Consider the following 26,167-nt stretch of genomic DNA (forward strand, 5'->3'; position numbering starts at 1 on the left):
TTTGTCATTTGTCTTTTCTTGGGTGTTCTGAAATTGTCATTTTAAATATTGAGTTGTTAATGTGATGATAGTCAAATAAATCTATAAAACCTCATATGTTATAATGATTAAAAACTCCTTGAGCACTCATAAAGTTTTACAATTCAAAGAAAAATTTTGGTCTGTTCAATTATAGTTTATTCTGGACATTTTGTAAATGAAAATGATCCAAGAAGGGAAGGGAAAACTTCTAAAAGATAACATTACAAGAAATCTAGGAATTTAAGGCAAGTCATACCAAATTAGTAGTTGATGAGAATAGAAGTAAATGTACACCTGAAACTAACACAATATTGTATGTCAACTATACTTCAATTAAAAAAAAAGTAAATGGACATTTCTGTTTTTCTCAACCACTGTGAGTTTTATAAAATAATTTTCTTTAAATGGTGGAACAAAGGTACAATCTTGGGCCTTCCAGCCATATGAGAACAATTGTAGACTAATGAGCCATTATTTGATTGATTCTGTGCTTGCCTTAACACCTACATCTGTGTAGTTAAGGTTGTTGCTTTGTAACCTCCCTTTATATTCATTTGTAACTCATCTTGGTTACCTTTGGCCCATGAAACTTGGCCGATCCTTTTTTTGGAATTTGCTCCAATTTGGTGGATTCATTTGGACAATACCTGCTATCTATGGTACTGGGGACTGGCTACCTTTTTTAGGATATGGCAGAAGATTTTGAATGGCTATTTTGATATAGTAGTTGTTTTCATTTGAGACTTTTCCCCCATTCCTTTTTTCCTTTTTTTGATTGTTTCAAAGATGAATGGTCTTTTCAGCATCATGGGAGGTCTGCATTGCCAAGTTTTACTTCTACATTTATTTTTAGTTTAAGAATACAGAGAGCTTGTATTCTTTGATGGCCTTTTTGTTAGCTGTCTTTAGTCTCCATCCTGGATTGGTCCTTCTCTGATGACTGGCCTAATATGACACAGAGCCAGTTTGGCACTGGACCATTGAAAATTTAATAGTGCTAAATTTTGAAATAATATAGATCAAATTCTTTCCCTGATTTTGAAATTCTAGAGCTGTAAATTCACCATATTGAGTTGCTGCATTGTCGAAGATACTTATATTTGATATTCAGTATTAATACTTGAACCCATTGTAGATCCTGCTTTTTTTCATTTTGAGCGAGTACAGTTTTCAGAGAATTTATGGGTAATACCAATATCAACTTATAATTTTTCCAAACTTAATTTACTTCTACATAATTCAACTTACTACAGTTGGAGAAAAACTTGAGACCTAAAATTATGTTGACATTTCCATCAACTCTCAGTGTGACTTTTGAAAAGGAAACACTATATGATAACTATTTCAAGATACGTTGTTTTAAAATTTTTTGGTGCTGTACACCTGTGCCCTGGGTAAGTAACTATTATAAACAAACTTCTTTAAATATTTTTTATTCAAGAAAGGTATGGGACATGATTGGAGCTAGTGCCTTATGAATTTGATTTTATACCTATTATAGAAAAAGCTTATCTGATGAGAATACATCTTGACAAATTGACATGTTTTGATCGGTGCTGAGGTAATTGTACAGATTTTTAAAATTAAACAAATTGTAAACAGAGATTTCTGCAGCAGGTTAATCCCAATATCAAGGTTTTTGTGCTAGTTTAAGCATTGCTAAACATGGCAAAGCTCTTCTTTTTGGGGCATTTCTGAGCATGTGATATAAATTTGGTGCTGAGTTGGGTCAACTGTATTACATAGTAAGAAAGAATTTGTTTTCCGGATGTCAGTGGAAGATATTCCCAAATCCTTAGTGTGAATTGATTAAAAAGCATAAATATATTTGTTCATATTTACTGTAAATACCTGAATTATCTATAGAAAGACTACTTTTTAAAGAGTATCTACTAATGGAGTTGCTCTTTCTACTCAAAACAACTTTCTACAAATACGACATTTTGTTTTACCAAGGAGCATTCATAGTAGGGTATAAAGCAAATCTGTGTGCATTGTTTCTGCCATGTAAGAGTTTAAAAAATCTTATCCAATAAAGCATGCCCTTTTAAAAATAAGATGCGCTTCAGGGCATTCTCTCTCTCTTTTTTTTAAGCATGTACATACTGAAATTTGCTAAATATTTTTAAAATATCTTTTTCTGAAAAGAGATTCCAACAAATTTTTTGGTTAAATGATGGAGTACAGAGCTCTGTTCTTGTCAATATAAAAAAATTATATACATGAATCACTAAAAGTCTGATATTTTAGTTATCTCTAATGGAAAAATGATTCCTTGGGATTTATAATGTTTAATACAATGTGTAGAATATTCAGCAAATGGCTATGTCACTTGATCTCTCTCTTTATACATTTGAACAACCTGTCTACTTCTGGAGGGGAAAAGAAAACCCAATAATGCTTGGTTTTTACTCTGAGAAATTTCTGATTTAATTGATATAAGCTGAAGCCCAGGCATCAGAATTTTTTAAAAGCTCCCTAGCTGATTCTAATGTAGATGAGAACCATTGACCTGTAGATTCTTGTGTTGGGCTTTGTGACATAAATATTTATTTAGTAAATATTTATTCAAATAAAAAAATGAATTTCTTCCATTTTCTTTTTCTGAAGTAACTTTTAATTTTTGAATACGTTTATATTTACAGAAGAATTGTGAAAATAGTACAAAGAGTTTCCATATACCCCACATCCAATTTCCCCTATTAAAATCTTATGTTAGTATGGTACATTTGTTACAATTAATGAATCAGTATTGATAAGTGTTTTCAACTAAGGTCTATACTCTATCCAGATTTACTTAGTTTTTACCTAGTGTCCTTTGTCTGTTTCAGGACCCATCTAGGATACCACATTTATATTTAGTCACCATGTCTCCTTAGGCTCCTCTTGATGTCACAGTTTCTCAGATTATCCTTGTTTTTGATGACCTTGAGAACTTTGAGAAATGCTGGTTAGGTATTTTGTAGAATGTCCCTCAACTGGGATTTGTGTGATATTTTTTCTTATGATGATACTGAGGTTATTGGTTTTTGGGAGAGAGACTACAGAAGTAAAGGCTAGTCTCATCACATTTATATCAAGAATATTAAAGGAAAAACTCATTTCCTCTACTTATAACACTTCTGACACCAAATGTGTGGATTTTCCACACCAAGCAATTCTCCAGTTTACCAATTGGGTGTCTTACAGTTTAATTCATTCTGACACTAACTGTCCGGAGTTAGCACAGACCCTGCAGGTTAAGGACTCAGTCTCACAAACCTGTCCCCTCCCTCACTTCAGACTTGAGACTCGTCACAAGTCTGGGTCTCCCATACTTTGACCAACTGGCTATAAATCAGGGGTTCCACAGTTCCCTCCTCAGTTTCATTAATTCTCTAGAATAGCTCACAGAACTCAGGAAAACACTTTACTATTTCCAATATGGGATACAACTCAGGAACAGACCAACGGCAGAGATGCATAGGGTAAGGTATGAGGAAGACGTGTGGAGCTTCCAGGCCCTCTCCAGGCATGCCCATCTCCTAGCACCTTGATCTATTCACCAACCTGGGAGCTCTCCAAAACCCTTCTTTTAGGGGTTTTATGGAGGTTCCTTTACAGAGATATGATTGATTAAATCATTGGCCACTGGTGATTAACTCAATCCCTAACTCTTTTCCCCTTCCTGGAGGTCAGGAGGGTAGGCCTAAAAGTTCCACCCCTCTGATCACATGGTTGGTTCCTCTGGCAACCAGCCCTCATCCTCCAGGAGTCACCTTATTAGCATAAAGCCAGATATGGCTGAAAGGGGCTTATTATGCATAAGAAAATGTGCTCCTCCCACACATATCACTCAGGAAATTGTAAGGGTTTTAGAAGTACTGTGCCAGGAACTGGGGACAGATCAAATCTATGTTTCTTCTTATATCACAGTATCACAAATACATTTTGTTAACATGACTTATCACTGTCAGTGTTACCCATGATCACCTGGCTGATGTAGTGTTTGTCAGGTTTCTTCACAACAAAATTACTCTTTCCCCCCTTCCATACTGTATTCTTTGGAAGGAAATCATAATACACAGCCCACACTTGAGGAGTGGGAAGTTAGTAGGAATTCTTCTACACAGGAGATTTGTCTATTTTCTCCACTTATTTATTCAGTCATATATATCTCACTGACTCATGGTTATTTAGTTTACACTTTGGGTTATAATCCAATACTACCTTATGTATTTTCTTGTTCAGATTGTTCCAGCTTTGGCCATTGGAACCTCTTATGGTTAGCTCTTTTGTCCCTTTGATATAACCCCATCATTGTGGGTTTGCTTTTACTTTACTTGCTTCCTTACTCTCTGACACTGTAAGATACTCTAGGTTCAGTTTGTATATTTCCTGCCACAGTTTCTAGAATCCTAGGAGCTAGTTCCTTTATTAGAGAATGGTATTAGAAACCAAGATATGGACTGTAGATGTACTTGTTGCTACTGTGGCATATTGTCACTTTATTGATCCCTCTCAGCAGACAAAGCAAGGAGTTATATGTGTGTGTGTGCTAACTTGTGTATATACAAATATCTATATGTATATATATGTGTGTGTATATATATATCTCCATCTCTGCCTATATTAAGCTAAACATGAATTCATACTGATGTCTCTGACTCTGATCCATTACCACATGGATCCTTCTATCTGCCTCCCCTTGCTTGTTTATAACTCCCCCCTGCAATGGTGAAAAACCTGGCTCCCTCCATCTACCACCCGTTTGCTAAATGTTTCAGTTCCTGTGTGCATGTATAGTGGTTTCAGAATTAACCCATATCCCCATGGGAACAACTTTATCAAGTAGAGCACAGTGCTTATGTACAGTGCTTTTTGTTTTAAGTCTTAACAGATTCCACTCACTTCCAAGGTTGTGTGTTTCACATTCTGCATTCCATCCTGGGATCTCCTGACCACCTGAAATATGTTTTTAAATTTGCATACATTAAGGTTCACTCCTTATAGTATAAACTTCTATGAGTTTCGACAAATGCATGGTGTCACGTATTCACCATTGCAGTATCCTGCAGAATATTTTCACCACCCAAAACAATCCCTATGCTACACCTATTAAACTCTCCCTCTACCCCCAAGCCCTCTGCAGTTGCTCATCTGTTTATCATCTGTAGTTCTGCCTTTTCCATATCATGTAATTGAATCAAACAGTACTGGCTTCTTTCACTTAACAATATGCATTTAAGATTCATCTATGTCTTTTTGTGGCTTAATAGCTCATTTTTTCGCTATATAGTATTCCTTTGCATGGATGTACCACAATTTGTTTATCCATTCACCTACTGAAGGACATCTTGGTCATTTCTAGCTTTTGGCAATTATGAATAAAGTGGCTGTAAACACTTTCATGCCAGCTTTTGTGTGGATGTAAATTTTCAGATCAGTTGGGTAAATACCTAGGATGGTAATTGGTAGATCTTATGATATGTTTAGGTTTGTAAGAAACTGCCAAACTCTATTCCAGTGTTACACCATTTTTGCATTGCCACCAATGAATGAGAATTTCTGTTGCTAAACATGTTCACCAGAGCTTAATATTGTCAAGTTTTTGTTTTGTTCTGTGTTTTGTTTTTTTGCATTTTAGACATTCTAACAAGTATTTAGTGGTATCTCATTGTTAGTGTAACTTGTAATTCCTAATGACAGAAGGTGTTGGGCATCTTTTTGTATGCTCATTTGCCATTTATGTATCTTCTTGGACAAGATGTCTATTCAGTACTTTTCCCCATTTTTAGTTTTCTTACTGTTTATTTTTAAGGAGTTGTTCATGTGTTTTGGACACAAGTCCTTTAAAATAAGGTAGTGTTTTGCAAATATTTTCTCAGTCTGTGGCTTGTCTCTCCATTTTCCTAATGGTGTCTTTCACAGAGCAGTAGTTTTTGTTTTAATATCACCAGTCAGTTTTTGTTTTTGTTTTTTTCCAATGGATCTTGCTTTTGATGCTTTAACTCATCACCAAACTAAAGGTAACAGATTTTCTCCTATGATTTCTTCCAGAAGTTTTCTGGTTTTGCATGTTATATTAAGTTCTGTGATCTATTTCAAGTTAATTTTTGTGAAAGCCATGAGGTCTAAGTCTAGGTTGTTTTTTTTTTCATATGGCCATCCAGTTGTTCCAGCACCCTTTGTTTAAAAGATTATCCTTTCTCCATTGAGTTGCCTTTGTGCCCTTTTCAAAGATTAGTTGACTGTATTTGTGTGGGTTTGTTTCTGAGCTCTCTATTCTGTTCCATTGATTTATCACTGATATATGTATCTATTCTTTTTCCAATACTACACTGTCTTGATTACTGTAGTTTTATAGAAGTCTAAAAATTGGAGTCTTCAAACTATTTTTCTTATTCATTATTGTGTTGGCTGTTTTAGGCCTTTTTCCTTTCCATATAATCTTGAGAATCATTTTGTTGACAATTACGTGTTAGCTTGCTAGAATTTTTATTGCGGTTGAATTGAAGCTATACATTAAGTTAAGAAGAAATGATATCTTAACCATATTTTGAGTCTTTTAATCCGTGAACATGAATGTCTCTCAGTTTATTTAGATCTTTGCTTTTTCTCATCAGTGCACACAGATTCTATACATATTTTGTTAGACTTAATGTGTTTTTCTGTGTGTGTGTGTGTGTGTGCCTTAAAGATTTTTTTAAAATTCCAAATTCCAGTTATTTATTGCTGTTATAGAGAAAGCAAATGAATATTTTATATTGCCCTTGTATCCTGTGACTTCGCTATATTCACTTATTATATAGTTCCAGGAGGTTTTTGTCGATTCTTTGAAATTTTCTAGACAGTCATGTCTATATAGGCCTTTTCAGTCAGTCACATTATCCTTTTCTTCTAGGGCCTTTTTCCTCAGTGTAAAAATGTAGTTATATTTTGACCATTAAAAAACTGAAGAAGAAATCAACAACAAATTTTTCATAACCAGACTTCTTGATAAAATAGTCAGAGCCTTTGTTTCTTCACTTCATCATATTCTCTCTCCACCTCTTATCATATTGTGGCTGAAGTATTCTCCAGCAGTACTCTTCACAGGGCAACTTTCTGGGTAGGATGAGATCATTTTAGAACTTATTTAATTTGACATGTCCATGGGTCATCAAAGTCATTCTGTAGCAGGCAGCTGGATATGCAGTTTTGAACCCCAAGGGAGAGCTCAAGCAGTTGGAGAATTAACAGGCTTTCTGCATTTGGTGGTTAAACCTTAAGCAAAAGTGAGATTGCTCAAAAAGTGTCTAAAGAATAACATCAGTTGCTGCTTCTGCCTAGACCACTTCTTAGGTCACCCTCATTTGCCTGATTAACTCCTTATCCTTCAGGAGTCATCTCAGCCATTGATTCCTCTGGAAAAGGGGAACTTTTCATGATACTCCTCCAAGGCTTTGGTCAGGCAAGTGCTCCTCTGTGCTCCCATGGTATCTGTGTTTAGCTCTGTGAGAATGCTTATCTCACTGTATTTATGTCTACTTTCTAACTTTCTCCACAAACCTGTACATTTCTCAAAGACAAAGACTATATCTCAGCACACTGCCTTGCACACAGTAGGTACTTATAAATATTTAATCAATATTTATCAAATCAATAAACATATGTATAAAATTGCTTTATAATGGGTTTTAACTGACTTAACCCCTTATTATTCAGCATAGTGCCACAAGATTATCATCAACACAGAAAGTATCTGCATTTAAAAATAATAAGGTACATACTGGTATGTGAAGTATTTCTGGAGCAATGCTTAAGTCAAACATGTGATAAATATTTTGTTTTGGGGGTAATTGCTTGTTTTTTTGCTGGCTTGACTTGGCATTTCTCTGCCCCAGAATGTCATTTGTATCAGGAGTTTCAGTAATGTAACTGCATGCTAAAATTAATATTGTTATTTTATTGTGATTCAGGCAGTCTCCTTCTAAATTGTATGTTTTGGAAGGTGATTTCTTAAAGTCATTTTATAATGTTATCATTTCTGAGTTTATACAAGTGATTTCTTTTGTTAAGTGTATATTAAAGTTTCTATTTGTTGTTAAACATGACCATAATGGAGCAGAAAAGGAGTAAGAGAAAGAAAGGATAATAAAAAGAAATTATTTTCAAAGACAAATTAGCTCTTAGTTCTATTTGTTCTAAGAACATAAGATAATACAATCATAAATCTGTTTATATGAAAGCGATTTAGAATGCAGTGACACAGTGATATGAATACTTGATATTTCCTGTTGTATGTTTCTGTCAATTTTGTGGAATCAACAAGTGTTCACTGAGCTCCTGCTATTATATGCAAGTCATTGGGGAGATTACTGAATGTAATATGTCCCTTAAGAAACATAAATGTTGCTTATATAAAAATATAACATGGCAGTGGCTATAGTATTTTAAAATATATCAGTTTTTAAAAAAAATCAGTGGCCAATAGTCTGTTTCTGAAAGGTATTGATAGTATGTTAGTAAATAAAATAACCTATTTTATGAACCTGTTTTATCTGTGTAAATCACAAATTAATGGAATTTGTCCTAGCCTTTTGTCTTTGGTGCCCTCTTGTGGATTTTTTATAAACTGCTTGTAACAACACAACAGTTTTTAAAGGTGTTATTTTTATTTTAAAATATTTGATTTTATAATCTTTATATTTTGTTAATCCTTTGACATGCTTTTGGCTGTGAGAGAAAAAAGAGAAGTCATGGTTAAGGTTGCTTTTACTTTTTAAATTTACTCTATTGTATATCAGTATTGTGCACAGGGGATGTAAGATAATCTTTTGTTTGGAAGCTTTTAATATAATGCCAGGAACTTGTACAGTCTTGCATCATGGAGCCTCTGAAGTCCTGCCCACACCCTTCTCACCATTTAGGTTTGTTGTACTGATGAACAAGTCGTTAATGACTTTCGGAGATCGTGAAAGCTTTGATGTAACTTTAAAACATGCCCATGAACGTTCAGAAAGTTAGGATGCATGAAGGCAGACGTTTCTGTTTGTTAAAGATAGGTATGTCAAAGACAGCAGCTGTATAAGCTCTTCTGCTGCTTTTGCAGTGAAGTAGAAGGACCACCTACTTATATCGGTGGGAGGAAAGTTCATTCTTTGTACAGATTTCCAGATACTGTAAGTCTTAGTAATATTTAATTGGTGAATATCAATATATTACTTTTTTCAACCTGTCAGACAATGAAACAGTGCTTAAGGATGGCAGTTTGAAGGGGAATATTTCTGATGTTTTCTCAGTAGTTCTTAGCTCAGTTGGGTTGAATATGGTACTGAATGCGACCAGAGTTAACCAGTTGATTCTACTGCGGGCTATTTCACTTGTAACACAGAAACAGTAGACACTGCAGATGTATTGAGAACAGAGGCAATGGATAAGTGCTCTCCTTTACCATATTTGGAAGTGGAATTTAAAGATAATGAATGCTCTGTTGGGTCACATCAGTAATTTCACCTTGCTATAGTAGAGAGTGCCTTTAGTTTTATGGTACACAGGGCTCTTCCATGATGTGAGGCATACAAGCAAATGTACAATAGTTCCCTTTGATTTTTGCCTTTTCTAACTCAAGAATGATTAAAATTTATTTACTGACACAGGTTAGCATGTGAGCACAACCACCAAGACCTGAGTTAGTTCTGCATGGGGAGAAAAGTAAAACCTGCCACAGGTTTCCCCAATTTTGTGCTCATTTCCTTGAAGTTGCACTGCACATGCCGTGTTGATTTCTTTTTTTAAAAAAATAATTTCTTTTTTTAAAAATATATATTTTATTTTATTTATTTATTTGGCTGCATTGGGTCTTAGTTGCAGCACGTGGGGTCTGTTGTGGCATGCGGGATTCTTCATTGAGGGGCGTGGGCTTCTCTCTAGTTGTGGCGCACAGAGCACACAGGCTCAGTTGTTGCAGCATGTGGGCTCTAGAGCGCACGAGCATGTGAGATCTTAGTTCCCGGATCAGGGATCAAACCCGCGTCCCCTGCGTTGGAAGGCGGATTCTTAACTGCTGGACCATGTTGACTTCTTATTTGACTCTTTCCCCACAAATTAATCATTAGAATTCAGTGCCTTTATCATGTGCTAAAGTGGCAAATTCCATTAAGTCATTTTTTGGTTATCAATAACTGGCATTATCTATTTTATTTTCTGTCTTCATCTACTCAGATTAGAATCTTTTACAGTTTTCTCTTTAGAGTCAGTTTGGCCTCTTTAGGTCCAGAATATTGTAGTTATTTTTGATTCCTTGTATTTGATGTCCAGAAAGTTTCTAGAATATGTTGTTTCTTCTTTCATGATTTCTATTAGATTGGACTTGTCATTTAAACCAGTTTGTATAGGACCTTTTCAGCGCAGATTCTAATCACCTCAAATCTAGATTTCAGTAATAACCTTCTGATTCCAGGCTCTCTTTCTTCAGTCTCCTTCTCCAATTCACCCCTTAGTTTGCAAGGTTCCCATCACTCTGTCAAGCAGTGCATGCTGGCTCCCAGTGTTTAAAGCACTCTGTAACCTGTAGGCCATTCCTTAATGCAGCCCAACTCACTTAACGCAGCCCAACTCACTTAATGCTTTCCCTTCCAGCCATAATATTTCTACCTTTGTGCTTGTTTTTCCCAATCTAGGGTGCCACTGTCTACTCTTTCCTAATTTTGGTCCTAGAAATTTTTATCTTAGAAAGATCCAGCTGTCTAAGGGGAGTAATTTAATTCTAAGGAGCAAGTGAGTCTTAAATCTGTTTTTTTTCCCATCTATCTTGGCAGCTTGTTTATTCATTGTTTGTCTTTTTGTAAGCTCAAGTTTAGTTGAATTTTATCTCTGAGAATGATGAGTTCTGGGTTGAAGGTTGAGTATGAGTCCCTTTAGGGTGGATTTTAATTTGTTTTCATCAGGCACCCTGGGTGCTTCCATACTGAGACTGCATTTGACTGATTTCTCAGCATGGGGTTCCCCAGACCATGTGGGTAATGTTAGAAAACCCAAACCCATGTCTGTACATCCTAAAGGGAAAACCCCCCACCATCCATTCCTCATCTTTACCTATAGCCCAGGTGAGGCAGACAAGTTTATATGTCATCTCCCTTACCTGTGAGTACTTTTTTTCTTGTCTGTCCTTTCACTGAGGATGTAGACTTTCAAGATTCCCAATTTTATGTAAGAGTTTCAGTTCTACTTTAGAGAGAACCCAAAGACTCTTGTCTTCCTTTATCCTTTAAAGTGGATAACCCATCACCATCCCACCCCTCATCATCACATGGCCCCTATGGCAGCCCTAAGGTCAGATTTAGCTTATTGTCACTCTAGTTCCTAGTTGTTTGGGGCTCTTGGAGATTTCCTTTACTATCTTGAAAGCTCAGTTTTGTATTTGTAGTATGTTTTGTTACATTATTCTTTGCTGTCAGTGCCATCCCTGATTAGCGCCTCTAAAATGTTTTACAGATATCTAGACCACTATAATATTGCAACTTTTTGTATAATTGGTTCACTTATGTGTCTTAAACATTCATTTTTTTCTTGAAAAATAAATTTTTTCATGCTTTAGTAGAATGCATACCCAATAGGAGTGTCTAATTGAATCAGTGTCACTAAGATCACTGTTCTGTATTGATAATGTACTGTTATGTAATTGTATAGGTAATAAAGAAGTATTTAATATCATTTCAGGAAGAGAAAATAATTAGAATATTTCAAATTAAAAAGACACCTGTTTATCTAAGAATAGTCTATCTCATTAATGTTAGAAATGACAAATGCTTTCTAAAATGTTTGTGTTAATATCCTTTAAATCAATCAGATAGTAGCTGAATGTTTAGAAAATCCTTTAAGGTGGTAGATATTGCAAATGTAAAGATACCTAGTGCAAAGGCTCTGATTATTTCTCAGACTGTTATAGCATAAATCTGTCTTAGCAGTGGAGTAGGATTTCCTAATGATGTTTTCAAATATTTGTATTCCATGTGGATTTTATGATTCATAACCTGGATTATCGTCAGTACTCTGTTTTGCATTCCTGGCACATGATGACCACTGATTGAAAATGCTATTGTATTCCTTACTGGAATTGGCCGCTTTCTACAGTGGGGAAGCATCTGCTCTGCAGACCTTTTTCTATAAAGTATCAACATGTTTTTCTTCTGCTTTTCTCTTGTAAGGAGTAACAGAGTATATATAAATGAAGTATAACTTTGGAAAAACATTATAAATAACTGTTTTATTATGAAAATGTTAAAGTATCAAATGGAAATTTGAACAATCATCTAAAATATTAAGAATAATTTGAGTTAATGATTTAAAAAAGTAAAAAGTGTTACTGAAAAGTTTTCAACACCGTCACCAAGTTTTTAGTGTTTGATTTGCTAATTTCATAAAAAAGAACTTCTCATTCCTTCCATACTTCAGTAATTACTGTTTGGATGCCACCCTCTCATTAGTGAATTGAGTGCTCATTATCTTTTTCATTACTGTTTTTTTTTTTTTTACTGTCAATTTGTAAATTGGTTTAGCATCCTTTAGCAAAGTGACTATGTAAGTGAAAATAATATGCAGTGAAAACGATCCCTTCCAAACTTGATTTAGTGTTTTTATAATTTTATAGATTAAGCCAGTTATGTGCATCCAGAGGTGCAAGCTTCATTATCCCAGCATAGATTCAAGTCTAATATAGAATACAGGAAAATTTTAAAGTATTATTTCACACCAACCAGATGTTATGTTTCTTGTTAAATTTAACGGTCACAGCACTGAATCTTATAAGGATAAGAGATAAATGACTCACACATATAAAAACAGATTTAGCGTTTTGGGAATTAACTGCTTTGCAACCACGATAAAATAAGGTATTAAACTAGCAGTAGATTTTTAAGAAGAACTGATAGAAAATCAACTTTTTTCCTCCCTCCTTAGTGGAGTCTACTGAAAAGAGTAAAACCTTTTTTATTAGCTTTTTGACCAAGTGCAAATTCGTTTACTTATGTGTATGTCAGTTTCTTCATCTCTTAACTTAGCAAAATGAAACATGCTCTAGCTAACCTGTAATATAAATTAAACTAGAGTTGAGAAATAATTTAAAATTTAGAAGACTTATACAATTGGAAGTTAGATATTGGGCTTTAGAATCAAACAACCTGGTTAGAATCCTTGCCCTTCCACTTATCTGTTATATGACCTTGGACAGATTATTAAACTCATTTGAACTTCAGGTTCATCATTTACACAACGGGGACAATAATATCTCACAGAATTAATAAAAGGATTAAATAGGAGTGACCTACAAAAAGTCCTTGGTATAGTGCTTCTAACTCATTGGTGATAACTATTTTGTCATTATTCGATAAGTGATCAATTGAATAGTTCTAATTAACAGTATTACTTTCCCTCCTGAAGTTTATTTATTTATTTATTTATTTATTTTTAACATTTTTATTGGAGTATAATTGCTTTACAATGGTGTGTTAGTTTCTGCTTTATAACAAAGTGAATCAGTTATACATATACATATGTTCCCATATCTCTTCCCCGAAGTTTCTTTAATAGCCATTCTATGTTTTAAATAATTAGTTGGTTTAAATAAAGTTCTACAATAGAACCTTGCATAACATTCTATGCTTTAGCACTAACTCATAATGAGGGCTTTAACATTAATATAATAGATTATGTAATGAGAACCAGGCTTTGTACTGGATACCAGGAATATAACTGTTGACAAGATCTGATTACTGCCCTTATAATAGCTTTTAGAGTCTATTTAATAGATTTGGACGAGTCAAGTGTACAGACAATTAGAGTATTGTGTAATAAGTGTATGATAGGCATAAGCACAAGGTGCTATAGCAATACAAGAGTACAACACCTAATTCAGTCTTGGGATGTCTAAGTGTAGTTCTGTTGTAAGAAGAAGTTGTAATATAAAGCACCCCCATTTGTGTATATATATTCAATGTTATAGTCTTCTCATCCTTTAAGACCTAATCTAAGGGCAGTGTCCTCTGTGAGGCTTTCTTCATTTGACAGAGGTGGAGTCAGAGGCTGTACTTTTGGTACTCCCATTGTACTTTGCCAACACTTTTCTTACAGCGTTTAACAAATTGCCTTGTAATTTATTGTTCACATGTCAGTTTCTCTTAGACTTCAGACTTCTTAAAAAAAGAAAAACGGAGCAAAACCGTTTCTTATTCATCTTTGTATCTCTAACACCTGGTTCACTCCTTGACATATTATAAGTTTACAATAAATGCTTGTTGAATGAATTAGGTAAAAATATGAATTGCTCCATTTATTAAATAAATTTTTATCAAGTACCTAATATATGCCACGTGTTCTAAGCATTGAGGGTTCATCTGTGAAAAAGAAGCTTTCTTTGCCTTTATCAAACTTGTATTATACTGGTAGAAAAGCCAGGTACAGGCTATGAAGAATATAGAAGGATAAAAGATTGATGGGGACTTCGATTTTGGATTGGTGGTCAGAAAAAGCATCACTAAGGAGGTAACATCTAAGTGGAGACCTGAGTTAAGCAGAAAATAAAACTGTCTTAAAGAAGAGCATTCTAGGCTGAGAGAACAGCCAATTTAAAAGCCCAAGGAGGAACATGCTTAGAATGCACAAGAAATAGCAAAGGAGGCCAGCCTGGCTGGAACTGGGTGAGCGAGAAGGAATGTGATAGGAGATAGGATTGGCAGATATGACTGGGCCAGATCACATTTGGCCAGGATGAAGGCTTTGGGCTTTAATGTAAGTGTGATGGGAAGCCAAGCGCAGGGTTTTGAGCAGGAGCGTAACATGATGTGATCTGTCTTCTGAAAGGATCCATCTGCCTGTTATGTGGGACACTAATGGGGGCAAGAGGGGAAGCAGTGCAAACTGCTAGGAGGCTGTTCTAATAGTCCAAGAAAAGACAGTGGCTGTGACTAGGATGGACCAAGTAATTTGTATGGGACTCTTTGGGCATAGGAGCTGGTGACATAAGCTGTTAAAACTGTAAACCTGCACCTCTAACTTAAGCATTCAAGTAGATCAAAATTTAAATTTAAGTAAGGTATATGTACTTGGTGGGATAATGGGTTAAGAAATAAAGGAACTAGTTTCTTAGTCCCAGCTCCACTTTTAAGTAGGTGTGTGACCTTGGGGAAGTCTCTTGCTTTCTCATTTTATGTATAAAATGAGGGGTTGAATTATTAAAGGTTCATGATTTTATAATTCTGTGATAAAGTAAATATATAAATGAATGCTTACTGTGTGTGGACTACTGAATGAAACACTTTAGTAGATTCAGAAGTACTATAAGGCACTCTTATCCATAGGTACTTACATTTATAAAAGATTTTATGAAACAGTTACAATATGAGATCATAAATTTAAATGCAAAAGTGTGTAATGCAGGTTTTATAAATTCTAGAAGTTTGGAAAAGAGGATAATTAATAAAGACTGAATTTGCCATAAAGGTAATGGATACTTGATCTGGAACTAGATAGGATTAATTAAAATGAATTAGAGAGGAAAGAGCATCCTGGGTAGAAAAGAAGATGTGATGTGAGCAAAGATGAAGTCTTTAATGAACATATGGGTTTATGGCAGCTGGAGACTCAGTTGAGGTCAGCCTGACTCTATTGAATGATATGTGAACAATGGGAAGATAGGATCGGCCATATAAAATAAGATAATACAGAGGACATTAAAATCTAGGCAGCTTTGTTTAGCTTTCAATGCAGGCAAGAACTGGGAGCCATTATAGATTCTTCAGTAGAAGAATATTATAATACAAGTAGTATTCAAGAAAGATTGGTATAGTATGTATACTTTGAAGAAGGGGTGAAACTACCTTATTCCTAGTAGCATGCAAGCATTTTACATACCTTTTCTCATTTAATCATCATAACACCAATGAAAGAAACTAAAGTTCAGAGAGTTTAAATAGGTTCCCTAAAGGTCTTAAGGCTACTAAGTGAGTTGAGCCAGGATTTGAACTAACATCTGTCTGATTCTAGGAGGTCAGGGTGCTCTTCCTGCAGTAACTCAGGCATAAGGTAAGGAGGAATATACTCAGTAGCAGTGGGAATGGAAAAGAAGAGATGGAGCTGAGAGAGAATTTTTTGAAGAAGAACTTGTTGACTGATAGTATATAGGGTGTGAGAGAAAATAAACCGAAAAAGACATTGCAGTTTTACTCTGTTAGCTAATGAAGATGACTGTGCTTTGTAGTGGTTATTGTCGGGGATGGAGGCAGACTGGAGGGGCCAAGGAGATGGATGAAATGATCTCGTTTGAGAATGTTGAGTTTTAAACATCATTAAGCATTTAAGTAGTAAGTAAAGTCAGAAAGATGTCAGGATTTGAGAGTCCTCAATATATTAGATAGTTGAATGCATAAGAATGAAGAAGTCTTCTAAAAGAAGAGGAGCTCATGAAAGGAGAGCAGAAGACTTTGAGATATAATGCTGAATTTATCCTGTAGGTTGAGGATGAGGAGGGCTATCAAACAGCTGAGAACAACATGGCTGCTCCTGTTCTCCAGTATTTGCATTTTGACCTCTGTCAGAACTTAGGTTTGGTTTGTTTGTTTCTACTTAAAGTGGAATAGATATAAATTAATTTCAGTACATGATCAAGTTTTTCTAAATAGCACATTGCTTGGTTTCTCAAACAGAATTTGTTAGTTTAGTTTTATGGCCCTATTCCAGTTTATCTTTTGGTGAATGTTCTAAAGAGCATTTTTTGGTTCATACTTATATTACTGACTTGATTCTTCTGTGAATTTACATTTAAAAGCCAATGGCTAGGATATGGCAACAAAAGAGAAAAAACAGATAAATTGGAGTTCATCAAAATGAAAAGCTTTGGTGTATCAAAGAAACCATCAAGAGAGTGAAAAGACAACCTACAGAATGGAGAGAAATATTTGCAAATCATATATCTGATAAGCGATTAATATCCAGAACATAAAGTGAACTTCTTCAGCTCAACGACAACAAAAAACAATCTGTAACAACAATGGGCAAAGGACTTGAATAGACATTTCTCCAAAGAAGATACACAAGTGGCCAATAAGCACATGAAAAGATGCTCAATATCACTAGTTATTAGGGAAATGCAAATCAAACCACAATGAGATACCACACATCCATTAGGATGTCTGTTCTCAAAAAAAAAAAAAAAGAGGGAAAATAACAAGTGTTGGTGAGGATGTGGATAAGTTGGAACCCTGTACACTGTTGGAATATAAAATGGTGTGGCCAATAATGCAGAAAACATTTTGACAGTTCCCCCCAAAATTGAGAATTACCGTTTGATATAAATTGCACTCCTAGGCATACACCCAAAAGGATTGAAAGCAGGGACTCAAATACAGATCTTCCTTAAATTATGATGAGGTTACGTCCCGATAAGTTCATCTTTAGTTGAAAATACCGTTAAGTTGAAAATGTATATAATACACCTAACCTACCGAAAAACATAGCTTAGTCTAGCCTACCTTAAATGTGCTCAGAACGCTTAAATTAACCTACGGTTTGACAAAATCATCGAACACAAAGCCTATTTTATAATAGAGTGGAATCTCACATAATTCCTTGAATACTATACTGAAAGTGAAGCACAGAATGGTTGTATGGGTACAGAATTGTTGTAAATGTATGGGTTGTTTACATCCCTGATCACATGGCTGACTGGGAGCTGCAGCTTGCTGCTGTTGCCCAGCATCACGAGAGTATCGTACTGCGTATTGCTAGCCCAGGAAAAGTTCAAAATTCAAAGTACGGTTTCTACTGAATGTGTATCTCGTTTGTACTGTTGTAATGTTGAAAAATCCTAAGTCGGACCATCATAAGTCGGGGACCATCTATCTGTAGATACTTATATACCAGTGTTCAGAACATTATTCATAATAACCAAAAGGTGTAAACACCTTAATGTCCATTAACAAATGAATGGGTAAACAAAAGGTGTGTGTGTGTGTGTGTGTGTGTGTGTGTGTACATGCAATGGAATATCATTCAGTCTTAAAAAGGAATGAGATTCTGACATCTGGTCCAACACGGATGAACCTTGAAAACATGCTAAGTGAAATAAGCCAGACACAAAAGACGCAAAAGGCATGCTTCTACTTTTATGAGGTACCTAGAATAGGTGAATTCATAGTAACAGAAAGTAGAATAGAGGTTACCAGGGATTGGGTGAAGGAAGTAATAAGGAGTTAGTTTTTGATGGATACAGAATTTCTGTTTGAGATAATGAAAAATTTCTCGAAAAGGGTATTGATGATGATTGGACAACACTGTGGATGTACTTAATGCCACAGAACTGTGCACTGAAAAATGATCAAAATGGTGAATTTTATGTTATGTATATTTATCATAATTTTTAAAAAGCTAATGGCTTTTGTACAAAGTTATAAACATTTTTAAAGCTGTTATAATAGTGCCAACATGTTCTGTCTTTAATGTGCTCTCTTTTATTTGTTTATTTTGTTATACATTCTTTGTTAATAATCTTCCTGTCTTAATCCTTATTTTAAGAACAGCTAGCAGCCTGCTATTTCATCAATTTCTGTTGCTTGAGCTTTAATTACCTAAAGCTTTAGGTTATTTTGGATAACTTTTGGGTCTTATGGTAACACTGTATTTATGTCCCTACATTAAAATTAGTAGTGATAGTAGTATTTTTCATTATTAAAATATATTATGTTCATAGTATTGTATGATATCCATCTATGTTAGAAAAGTCTTCCTTCACTGCAGTGTTTTGTTTGCAGGATGAAGATGAGCTGGATTCCCACACCATGGTGAAGACTAGCTCGGAAAGCGTGGGCACCATGAGGGCCACAAGCACGATGAGTGAAGGGGCCCAGACCATGATTGAACACAATAGCACAATGTTAGAATCTGACTTGGGGACCATGGTTATAAACAGTGAGGATGAGGAAGAAGAAGATGGAACTATGAAAAGTATGTGGCTTTTTTTCCCATTGAGTATTAATTTTCTGTTTTGAAAGTATACTTCTATAGAAACCAGGATAGTTCTGTGTTGCTTGTTATAGCCAGTTGTGGAAAATTTTGTTTCTTGGCTTTATTTAACAGTGAAAGGAATATGGCACAAGTGAATTTTCAAAAATTCTTTTAATATAGCAGAAAGCAGCACATCTTTAACTTAGTGTTACGGAACTTTTTTCTGTTGAAGGATGCTAACCCATAATTTAATTTGTAAAGTATTTTTTGAGATAAAAAGATAGCGTTCCTAACATTTACTCTTCCAATTAAAAACGTGAACCTAAAATTCTGTTCCAAATAATACAACATAATATTATATCACGTTGTCTAAGTTATCAGTTAAGCTGCAGTGACAGAGGGGAGCAAGCCAAGGGAAGAAATAAGGGCTAAGGTGGGAAAAGAAGAAACACTAGAAAGAAGAATCAAGAGACAGGGATACTCATGCAGAAAAATCAGTTCAGTGCATGTTTACTACTGCTTGTCCTGTGCTAGGCACAGTGCCAGGTGCGCTGCAGGGCTGAAATGACGATTAAGGCGTTCTCTCTGATCTCCGTTGCTTACAGAGTGATGAAGACCGAGATACTTTCACAGGCTAGCATTTCTTTTTGTATAAATGTGGCTCTTTAAGATTGCAGTTAACAATGTAGGACATTGTGATTTTTCAGTTATAGGCAAAAGCAGATTAATTACCTCCTGATACCTACTGACCATTTTCTTCCCCCTACCACTCTAGTCATGTATGGTCAATGTCAAAGTCTAAGCACAAAGCTGTTTTTCACTACACAGAACTACTTCTCCACGGCACAAAAGCAGTAGTACATGACTTCTTGCATTGTAGAGCCTAGAAAGTTATAAAGAGTCAAATGATTTGCTGATAGGGTAAAATGGATATAGGTAGGAATTTCCTCTCTGACATTTTTGTTTTCTTTTTGCCTACCCCTTTCTTTTTGCTACTCCCCCTGTGAGTCTGCTTGATAAGTCTTACCTCATAGCTTCAAGTCATTTGGCTCACTGCCGTTGCTTTCTTCACATTTCTTAGTATACATAGCCCATTATGGCTGTATACTTTGGAAGAGAGCGCCACGAAGCGCAAGATGAAAACAGATTGCCACATAGTTAATCCTGGGTGGGAAGGGGGAGAGGGATGTGAATTTTTTTTATCTCCACGCTGATAGGTTTCTTGAGCCTTTGCCCTGAAAAGCAGTCTAAGACTTGGATTCCTAGCTGGGCATATTACTAGAATAGGGCTTCTGCATCTGTAACATGCTCACCCAACTACATTGAATGGTCTTGTGGCCTCCAAAGCTAGCTAGTGTTAGGGTACAAGTCATATGCCTTGTAGATCAGAAAGACAGATAAGATCATTTACAACACATTTCCCATCAGCATGTAGCACCACTTTTCCGCAGCTGATAAAATTCTTTTAGTCAAGTGTTATGATTCTTAACAGACCAGTTAGAAGATCACTGAGTGCTTTGTTCTATCTTTAGAGAGCTACTGCATTTCCTATGAAACTACATAAACAACTTTTTCCATGTAGTCAATATAGTTGAACATCAGCATTTAAACAGTGGTTTAAAAATGAGTATTTATGGAATCGAATTCATGTTAGATTGTTATATTTCAAGGAAGAGATATGTGATAATGATTTATCAGACCTCATGCTTTAAAATTATAGCACAGATTTCCACATATTTCATGTAATGACTTTCAGCTTTGACAGCCACAGAAATCATTCAATTTATGTCATAATTTTATGTCCTAAGTATGATTCTTTGGGTCACAGAGATTTTATTGAAAGCTCATTTTTAAAATGAGCAGATAGTGGTTTATGTAGTTGTTTTATATGCTTTATTTATTTAATTTTTATTTTTCTAATTATTTTTTATTGGGCTATAGTTGCTTTACAATGTTGTGTTAGCTTCTACTGCACAGCAAAATGAATCAGCCATACATATACATATATCCTCTCCATTTAGGACCCTACAGTGCATTAAGTAGAGTTCCCTGTGGTGGTTTTATATGCTTTAGCAAGTTTTAAATCCCATGAGACAACTTCCTTTGTATTTTAAGTTTCCATCATTTAGACATCATTCTGTTATAATGTGGGACTTCCATGTTCCCAAAGATCGAACCAAATGATGTTAGTGTAACCCCCCAGGTTTTGTCATACTGTAGTATAGCAATAGTATAGAGTGTAAAGAAGTTATTGAGGGAGAACTTACTTTCCGTGAAACCACATAATTACTTTTAGTTTTAGTTTTGTGTTTCCTCATGATCTAAATCTTCTTTGAAACGTCTTAGATGCGTTGGTATGAGCTCTTAGGTTATGTTACATTAGTGGAAGCCCCATTTGCTAATGTGTCTTTAGCATTTTTCTTCCCTGAAAGTATTTTATATATTTTTTTGTTCCCTAAAAGATTATAGCATTATATTATTTTTAATTTTCTAAAATCTCTAGAATGTTATACTGTGTGCTGAATATTCTGATTTCCATCACCTTTTCCTTTGGAGTTTCAAAAGAGTTGCCTGATTTAATATTCTTGTCAGTTTAAATTATGTTTGCATACTTTTTTATACCTTTATTCGTGAAGCTAGAAATTACAGACCTGTTTTCCTTACCTCTGAAAAGTGTGGTGATTTAACTCTAGGAAGCAAAATTATTATTATTTTTTAAAATTAATTAATTTATTTATTTATTTTTTGGCCGCGTTGGGTCTTCGTTGCTGTGCACGGGCTTTCTCTAGTTGCGGTGAGCGGGGGCTGCTCTTTGTGGCGGTGTGCGAGCTTCTCTTTTTTGTGGGGCACTGGCTCTAGGCACGCAGGCTGCAGTAGTTGTGGCTCGCGGGCTCAGTGGTTGTGGCTCGTGGGCTCTAGAGCACAGGCTCAGTAGTTGTGGTGCACGGGCTTAGTTGCTCTGCGGCATGTGGGATCTTCCCGGGCCAGGGCTCGAACCCATGTCCCCTGTATTGGCAGGTGGATTCTTAACCACTGTGCCACCAGGGAAGTGCCTAGGAAGCAAAATTATTAAAAGAGCTTTTGAAGGGAAATGGAGTAAAATGACAAGAAATATTTAAAATTTTATCTGTTTTTTAAAAAACGGGCATAGACCTGGAGAGCATGTCCAAAGAACTCTCCAAACTTATTTTCAGCAATGATGGCATTATTTTTACCATCTCTCTCCCACTCCCCCTCTTCCCATTCCCATTTCCCTGGGATCTCATTACCCATGTAATGTCCAGGCTTCAGCTTGGTAACCCAGGTCTTTCACAATCTGGCATCAGCCAATATTTACACATGGAACTCTACTTCCTTATATATTATACTTTATCCAGAGTAGTCTAGGCCAGTTGGAATTGTGAGGTATAAGCAGGTTGGTTGTCATTAAGGAAATCAACATTTAGGATTTTTTATCCTGAAGGAATAGATTAGGACCAGGTCAGGGATCCATTGTCATTAAATTGATGAGTTAGTAGAGATTATTTCTTTGTGGGTAACTCTGGAAGAGCAGTTGTTTGAGCAAAGAAAAAACTGGGGCCTTTTACCTTGTTCAGATCTGCTCTGTTTCTATGGTGGAACTTTCTAGCCTTTCAGAGCTGGAGCTGGATTGATAGCTGTAGTTGCCCTAAGGGGAAACTATCTCTGTTAGTATTTAAGGAAGTGCCACACTCTCCAGTCAGGTTAGCAGCTCTGTTTCATGGTTTCAGCTAATCTCCATGTGCCCGCTATGTCAGTTTGTCCTTCCAACAACTTGGGAAGCTGGAGCATCTGGAGAGCCCAGCCCTGCTTCCCTCGTGCATTGAAGGAGACCTGATCTTCCTGGGACTGGGAGTGGAGGTACTGAGCCATACAGCAGCTCTGGTCTCTTCCTTCACAGGGCAGACTCTTGCTTGTACCTTTCTCTGCCTCCTCCAAAACCTTGCTCCATCTCTCTTTATCCAGCACGATAGCCAGAGAGGTTCTATAGAGAATAATGATCTCCAAAATGAAGAGAATACCACAAACATGAATACAAGACATTTGAATGGCAAGGTGAGGAAATGGTAAGGGAGCACTCAGCTGATTTGATATCTCCTGGCTAGGAGTATGATCAGTAATGTGTTGAGATAACTTGCAGGTGAGAGAACTGTATTCCACTGTTTGTGAAGTTTAATGTCTTTTTGAGAAAATGAGGAAAGTGCCATGTAAGCATGAAAGAGTTAATTTTTATTTATTTATTTATTTATTTATTTATTTATTATTTTTAGAAAAGAGAATAAAAGGTAAATTTCTCAGGTTATAGCTATCATTAATTGTGTGTCTAGTATGGGCCAAACATTGTGCTTGGGACTTTGCATACATTATCTCATTAACTTCTCACAAGGACTCTGTAAAGTAACATTGTCACTATCATTTGCCACTAAGGAAACTGAGACTTGGGAATGTGAAGTGACTTGTCAGAGATTTCATAGCAAGTAAGTGGTGGACCCAATATACAGACCCAGGTTTGACCCCCAAATCACATCATTACTGTGGGCCGGTGAGCTTGACATCCCCTTGGGCAGAAGTCTAGAACATTTGTGAGTCCTTTAGGAAAGGAGACCTGAGTCATTATAAGTTAGCATAGGTTACTGGGAACAAACCATATCAGAATAATTTGATTTCTTTTTTTGATAACATTGCTAAACCCCTAGATCAGAGAAACTGCTAGGTTTGGATATTGTGTTTTATGATTTGGGGAGAGTACTTGACAAGATCTTTGATGATATCCTTGTAGGCACTATGTAGTATGACCTAGCTGATGGTTCTGTTATGAGGGTTGAACAGTTACACACTTAGAGGCTTATATCAGTTGGGGTTTATTGGAGGACAGAAACTAGGCGTTTTAAACATAAAAAGATTTAAGTCAGAGGTGTGGCTCTTAACAAAATCAGTGGAAAGTTTGGAGGAGAGGGCTGTGTAGGCTAGGCCTCCAGGAACGACTCCCACGCTACCACAAAAGTGAGCCTTATAGAACTACTACTACTGCAGTCAGGAAGGTAGTGAATCCAGAGGCTGCCATTGGCACTAATGAGTTCAGTAATACAGATTGAGATCAATCCCTGTTGCTCTTCAGGGATGAGAAAGCCACCACTGAGACTGCAGCCACCTATTAGCACCTGTGAGTCTGGTGACTGGATGCTGGAATGCTGCTGTTAAAAAAAACCCTTGTCTGCATAGCTGTGCTGCCCAGAGGAAGTAGCTGAGGTAGCAGGCTCATGGTCTCCTCCTCACTTCCTGCTTTCCCAGTTGTGAGAAAGTACACTTAGCTAGGACTCTAGGTGCAGAGTGTTCTAGGAAATGTAGCATTTAGCTTTCTAGCCTGCACAATCAGAAGGCTCACCAGAGGCAATGGCAGTAGTTGCTAAATTTCAGTCAACTGTGGTGTTTAATAACAGATTGCTGTCAATGAAAAGATTTCTCATTGTGTGACATAGGGCCAAGGTCTCAGCCCTAGCTAGCTCAACATTGTTGTACAGAAATTTGGATGAAGCTATAGAATGAAAGTCCATTAGAATTACAAATGACATTAAGTGGAGGAAAAGAAAAGTACATTCTAAGGCAGAATCAGGAGCTTAAGAGGCCTCCTCAGGTTGGAGCAGTAGGCTTGATTTACGAGATAAACCCTGCTCTTGGCTCCAGCTAACTCACCTCACAAGTGTACGTCATAGCAGTAGCCCCGTAGAGATGCTGGCTCTGCAGATGAGAGCAGGGCCTGTGCATCTCTATTTAACGAAAAAACTAAAATATCAAAACAATAAAACGCTACAAGTACTTCTGAGGTGCAGCTAGGACTGATAACCACTTTTTAGAACGAGGAAATAAGCAACTTTACTGTCAGTACCTAGAACTCACCTGTTGTATTTAGGAAGGATGGAGACACAGTAGAGCACATTCAGCAGACAGTAAGCCAGATGGTGAAGTAGATGGAGACCATGTTATATTAAGAATGGGTAGAGGGAGGGGGGACCTTCAAGATGGCGGAGGAGTAACATGTGGAGATCACCTTCCTCCCCACAAATACATGAGAAATACATCTACATGTGGAACAACTCCTACAGAACACTCCTGAATGCTGGCAGAAGACCTCAGACTTCCCAAAAGGTAAGAAAATCCCCACATACCTGGGTAGGGCAAAAGAAAAAACAGAGACAAAGGAATAGGGACGGGACCTGCACTTCTGGGAGGGATCTGTGAAGGAGGAAAAGTTTCCACATACTAGGAAGCCCCTTCACTGGTGGAGACGGGGGGTTGGGCGGGAGTGGGGGAAAGCTTCGGAGCCACGGAGGAGAGCGCAGCAACGGGTGCAGAGGGCAAAGTGGAGAGATTCCCGCACAGAGGATCAGTGCTGACCTGCACTCACCATCCTGAGAGGCTTGTCTGCTCACCCGCTGGGGCGGGCAGGGGCTGGGAGCTGAGGCTCGGGCTTTGGAGGTCAGATCCCAGGGAGAGGACTGGGGTTGGCTGCGTGAACAGAGCCTGAAGGGGGCTAGCGCACCACAGCTAGCTGGGAGGGAGTCCGGGAAAAGCTCTGGACCTGCCTAAGAGGCAAGAGACCATTGTTTCAGGGTGCATGAGGAGAGGGGATTCCTTCCCTGTCTGCCCACAGAAGGCAGAGTGCCTCCTAAACGAGCTCCAGAGACGGGCGTGAGCCATGGCTATCAGCTCGGACAACAGAGAGCGCATGAAACGCTAACACTGCTGCTGCAGCCACCAAGAATCCTGTGTAAAAGCACAGGTCACTATCCATACGCCCCCGCCCCCGGGAGCCTGTGCAGCCCACCACTGCCAGGGTCCCATGATCCAGGGACAACTTCCCCGGGAGAACACATAGCGCACCTCAGGCTGTTGCAATGTCACGCTGGCCTCTGCCGCAGCAGGCTCGCCCTGCATTCCAATTATAACTACCGTACCCCTCCCTCCCCACAGCCTAAGTGAGCCAGAGCCCCCTAATCAGCCGCTGCTTTAACCCCGGCCTGTCTGGGTGGGAACAGAAGCCTGAGGGCAACTTACATGCAGAGGCAGGGCCAAAACCAAAGCTGAACCCCAGGAGCTGTGTGAACAAAGAAGAGAAGGGGAAATCTTTCCATGCAGCCTCAGGAGCTGCGGATTAAATTCCCAGTCAGGT

At 37.1% G+C, this 26,167-nt stretch overlaps 2 protein-coding genes across 3 annotated transcripts in view; one reads left to right on the forward strand and one right to left on the reverse strand.

Moving 5' to 3' along the window:
- Positions 1–26,167, reverse strand: part of LOC309615137 (uncharacterized protein) — a 343,686-nt gene that overhangs the window by 311,668 nt on the left and 5,851 nt on the right. The window lies entirely within an intron of this gene.
- STK3 (serine/threonine kinase 3) overlaps positions 1–26,167 on the forward strand; it is a 315,343-nt gene that overhangs the window by 201,238 nt on the left and 87,938 nt on the right. For both annotated transcript variants that reach the window (XM_082364364.1, XM_082364365.1), the window contains one exon: positions 18,786–18,978. In XM_082364364.1, coding sequence (XP_082220490.1) covers positions 18,786–18,978 — 193 coding nt within the window. The remainder of the gene's footprint in view (positions 1–18,785; positions 18,979–26,167) is intronic.

This window comes from Balaenoptera borealis, assembly GCF_965194805.1.
Source record: "Balaenoptera borealis genome assembly, chromosome: 17".
Classification (NCBI taxonomy): Eukaryota; Metazoa; Chordata; class Mammalia; order Artiodactyla; family Balaenopteridae; genus Balaenoptera; species Balaenoptera borealis.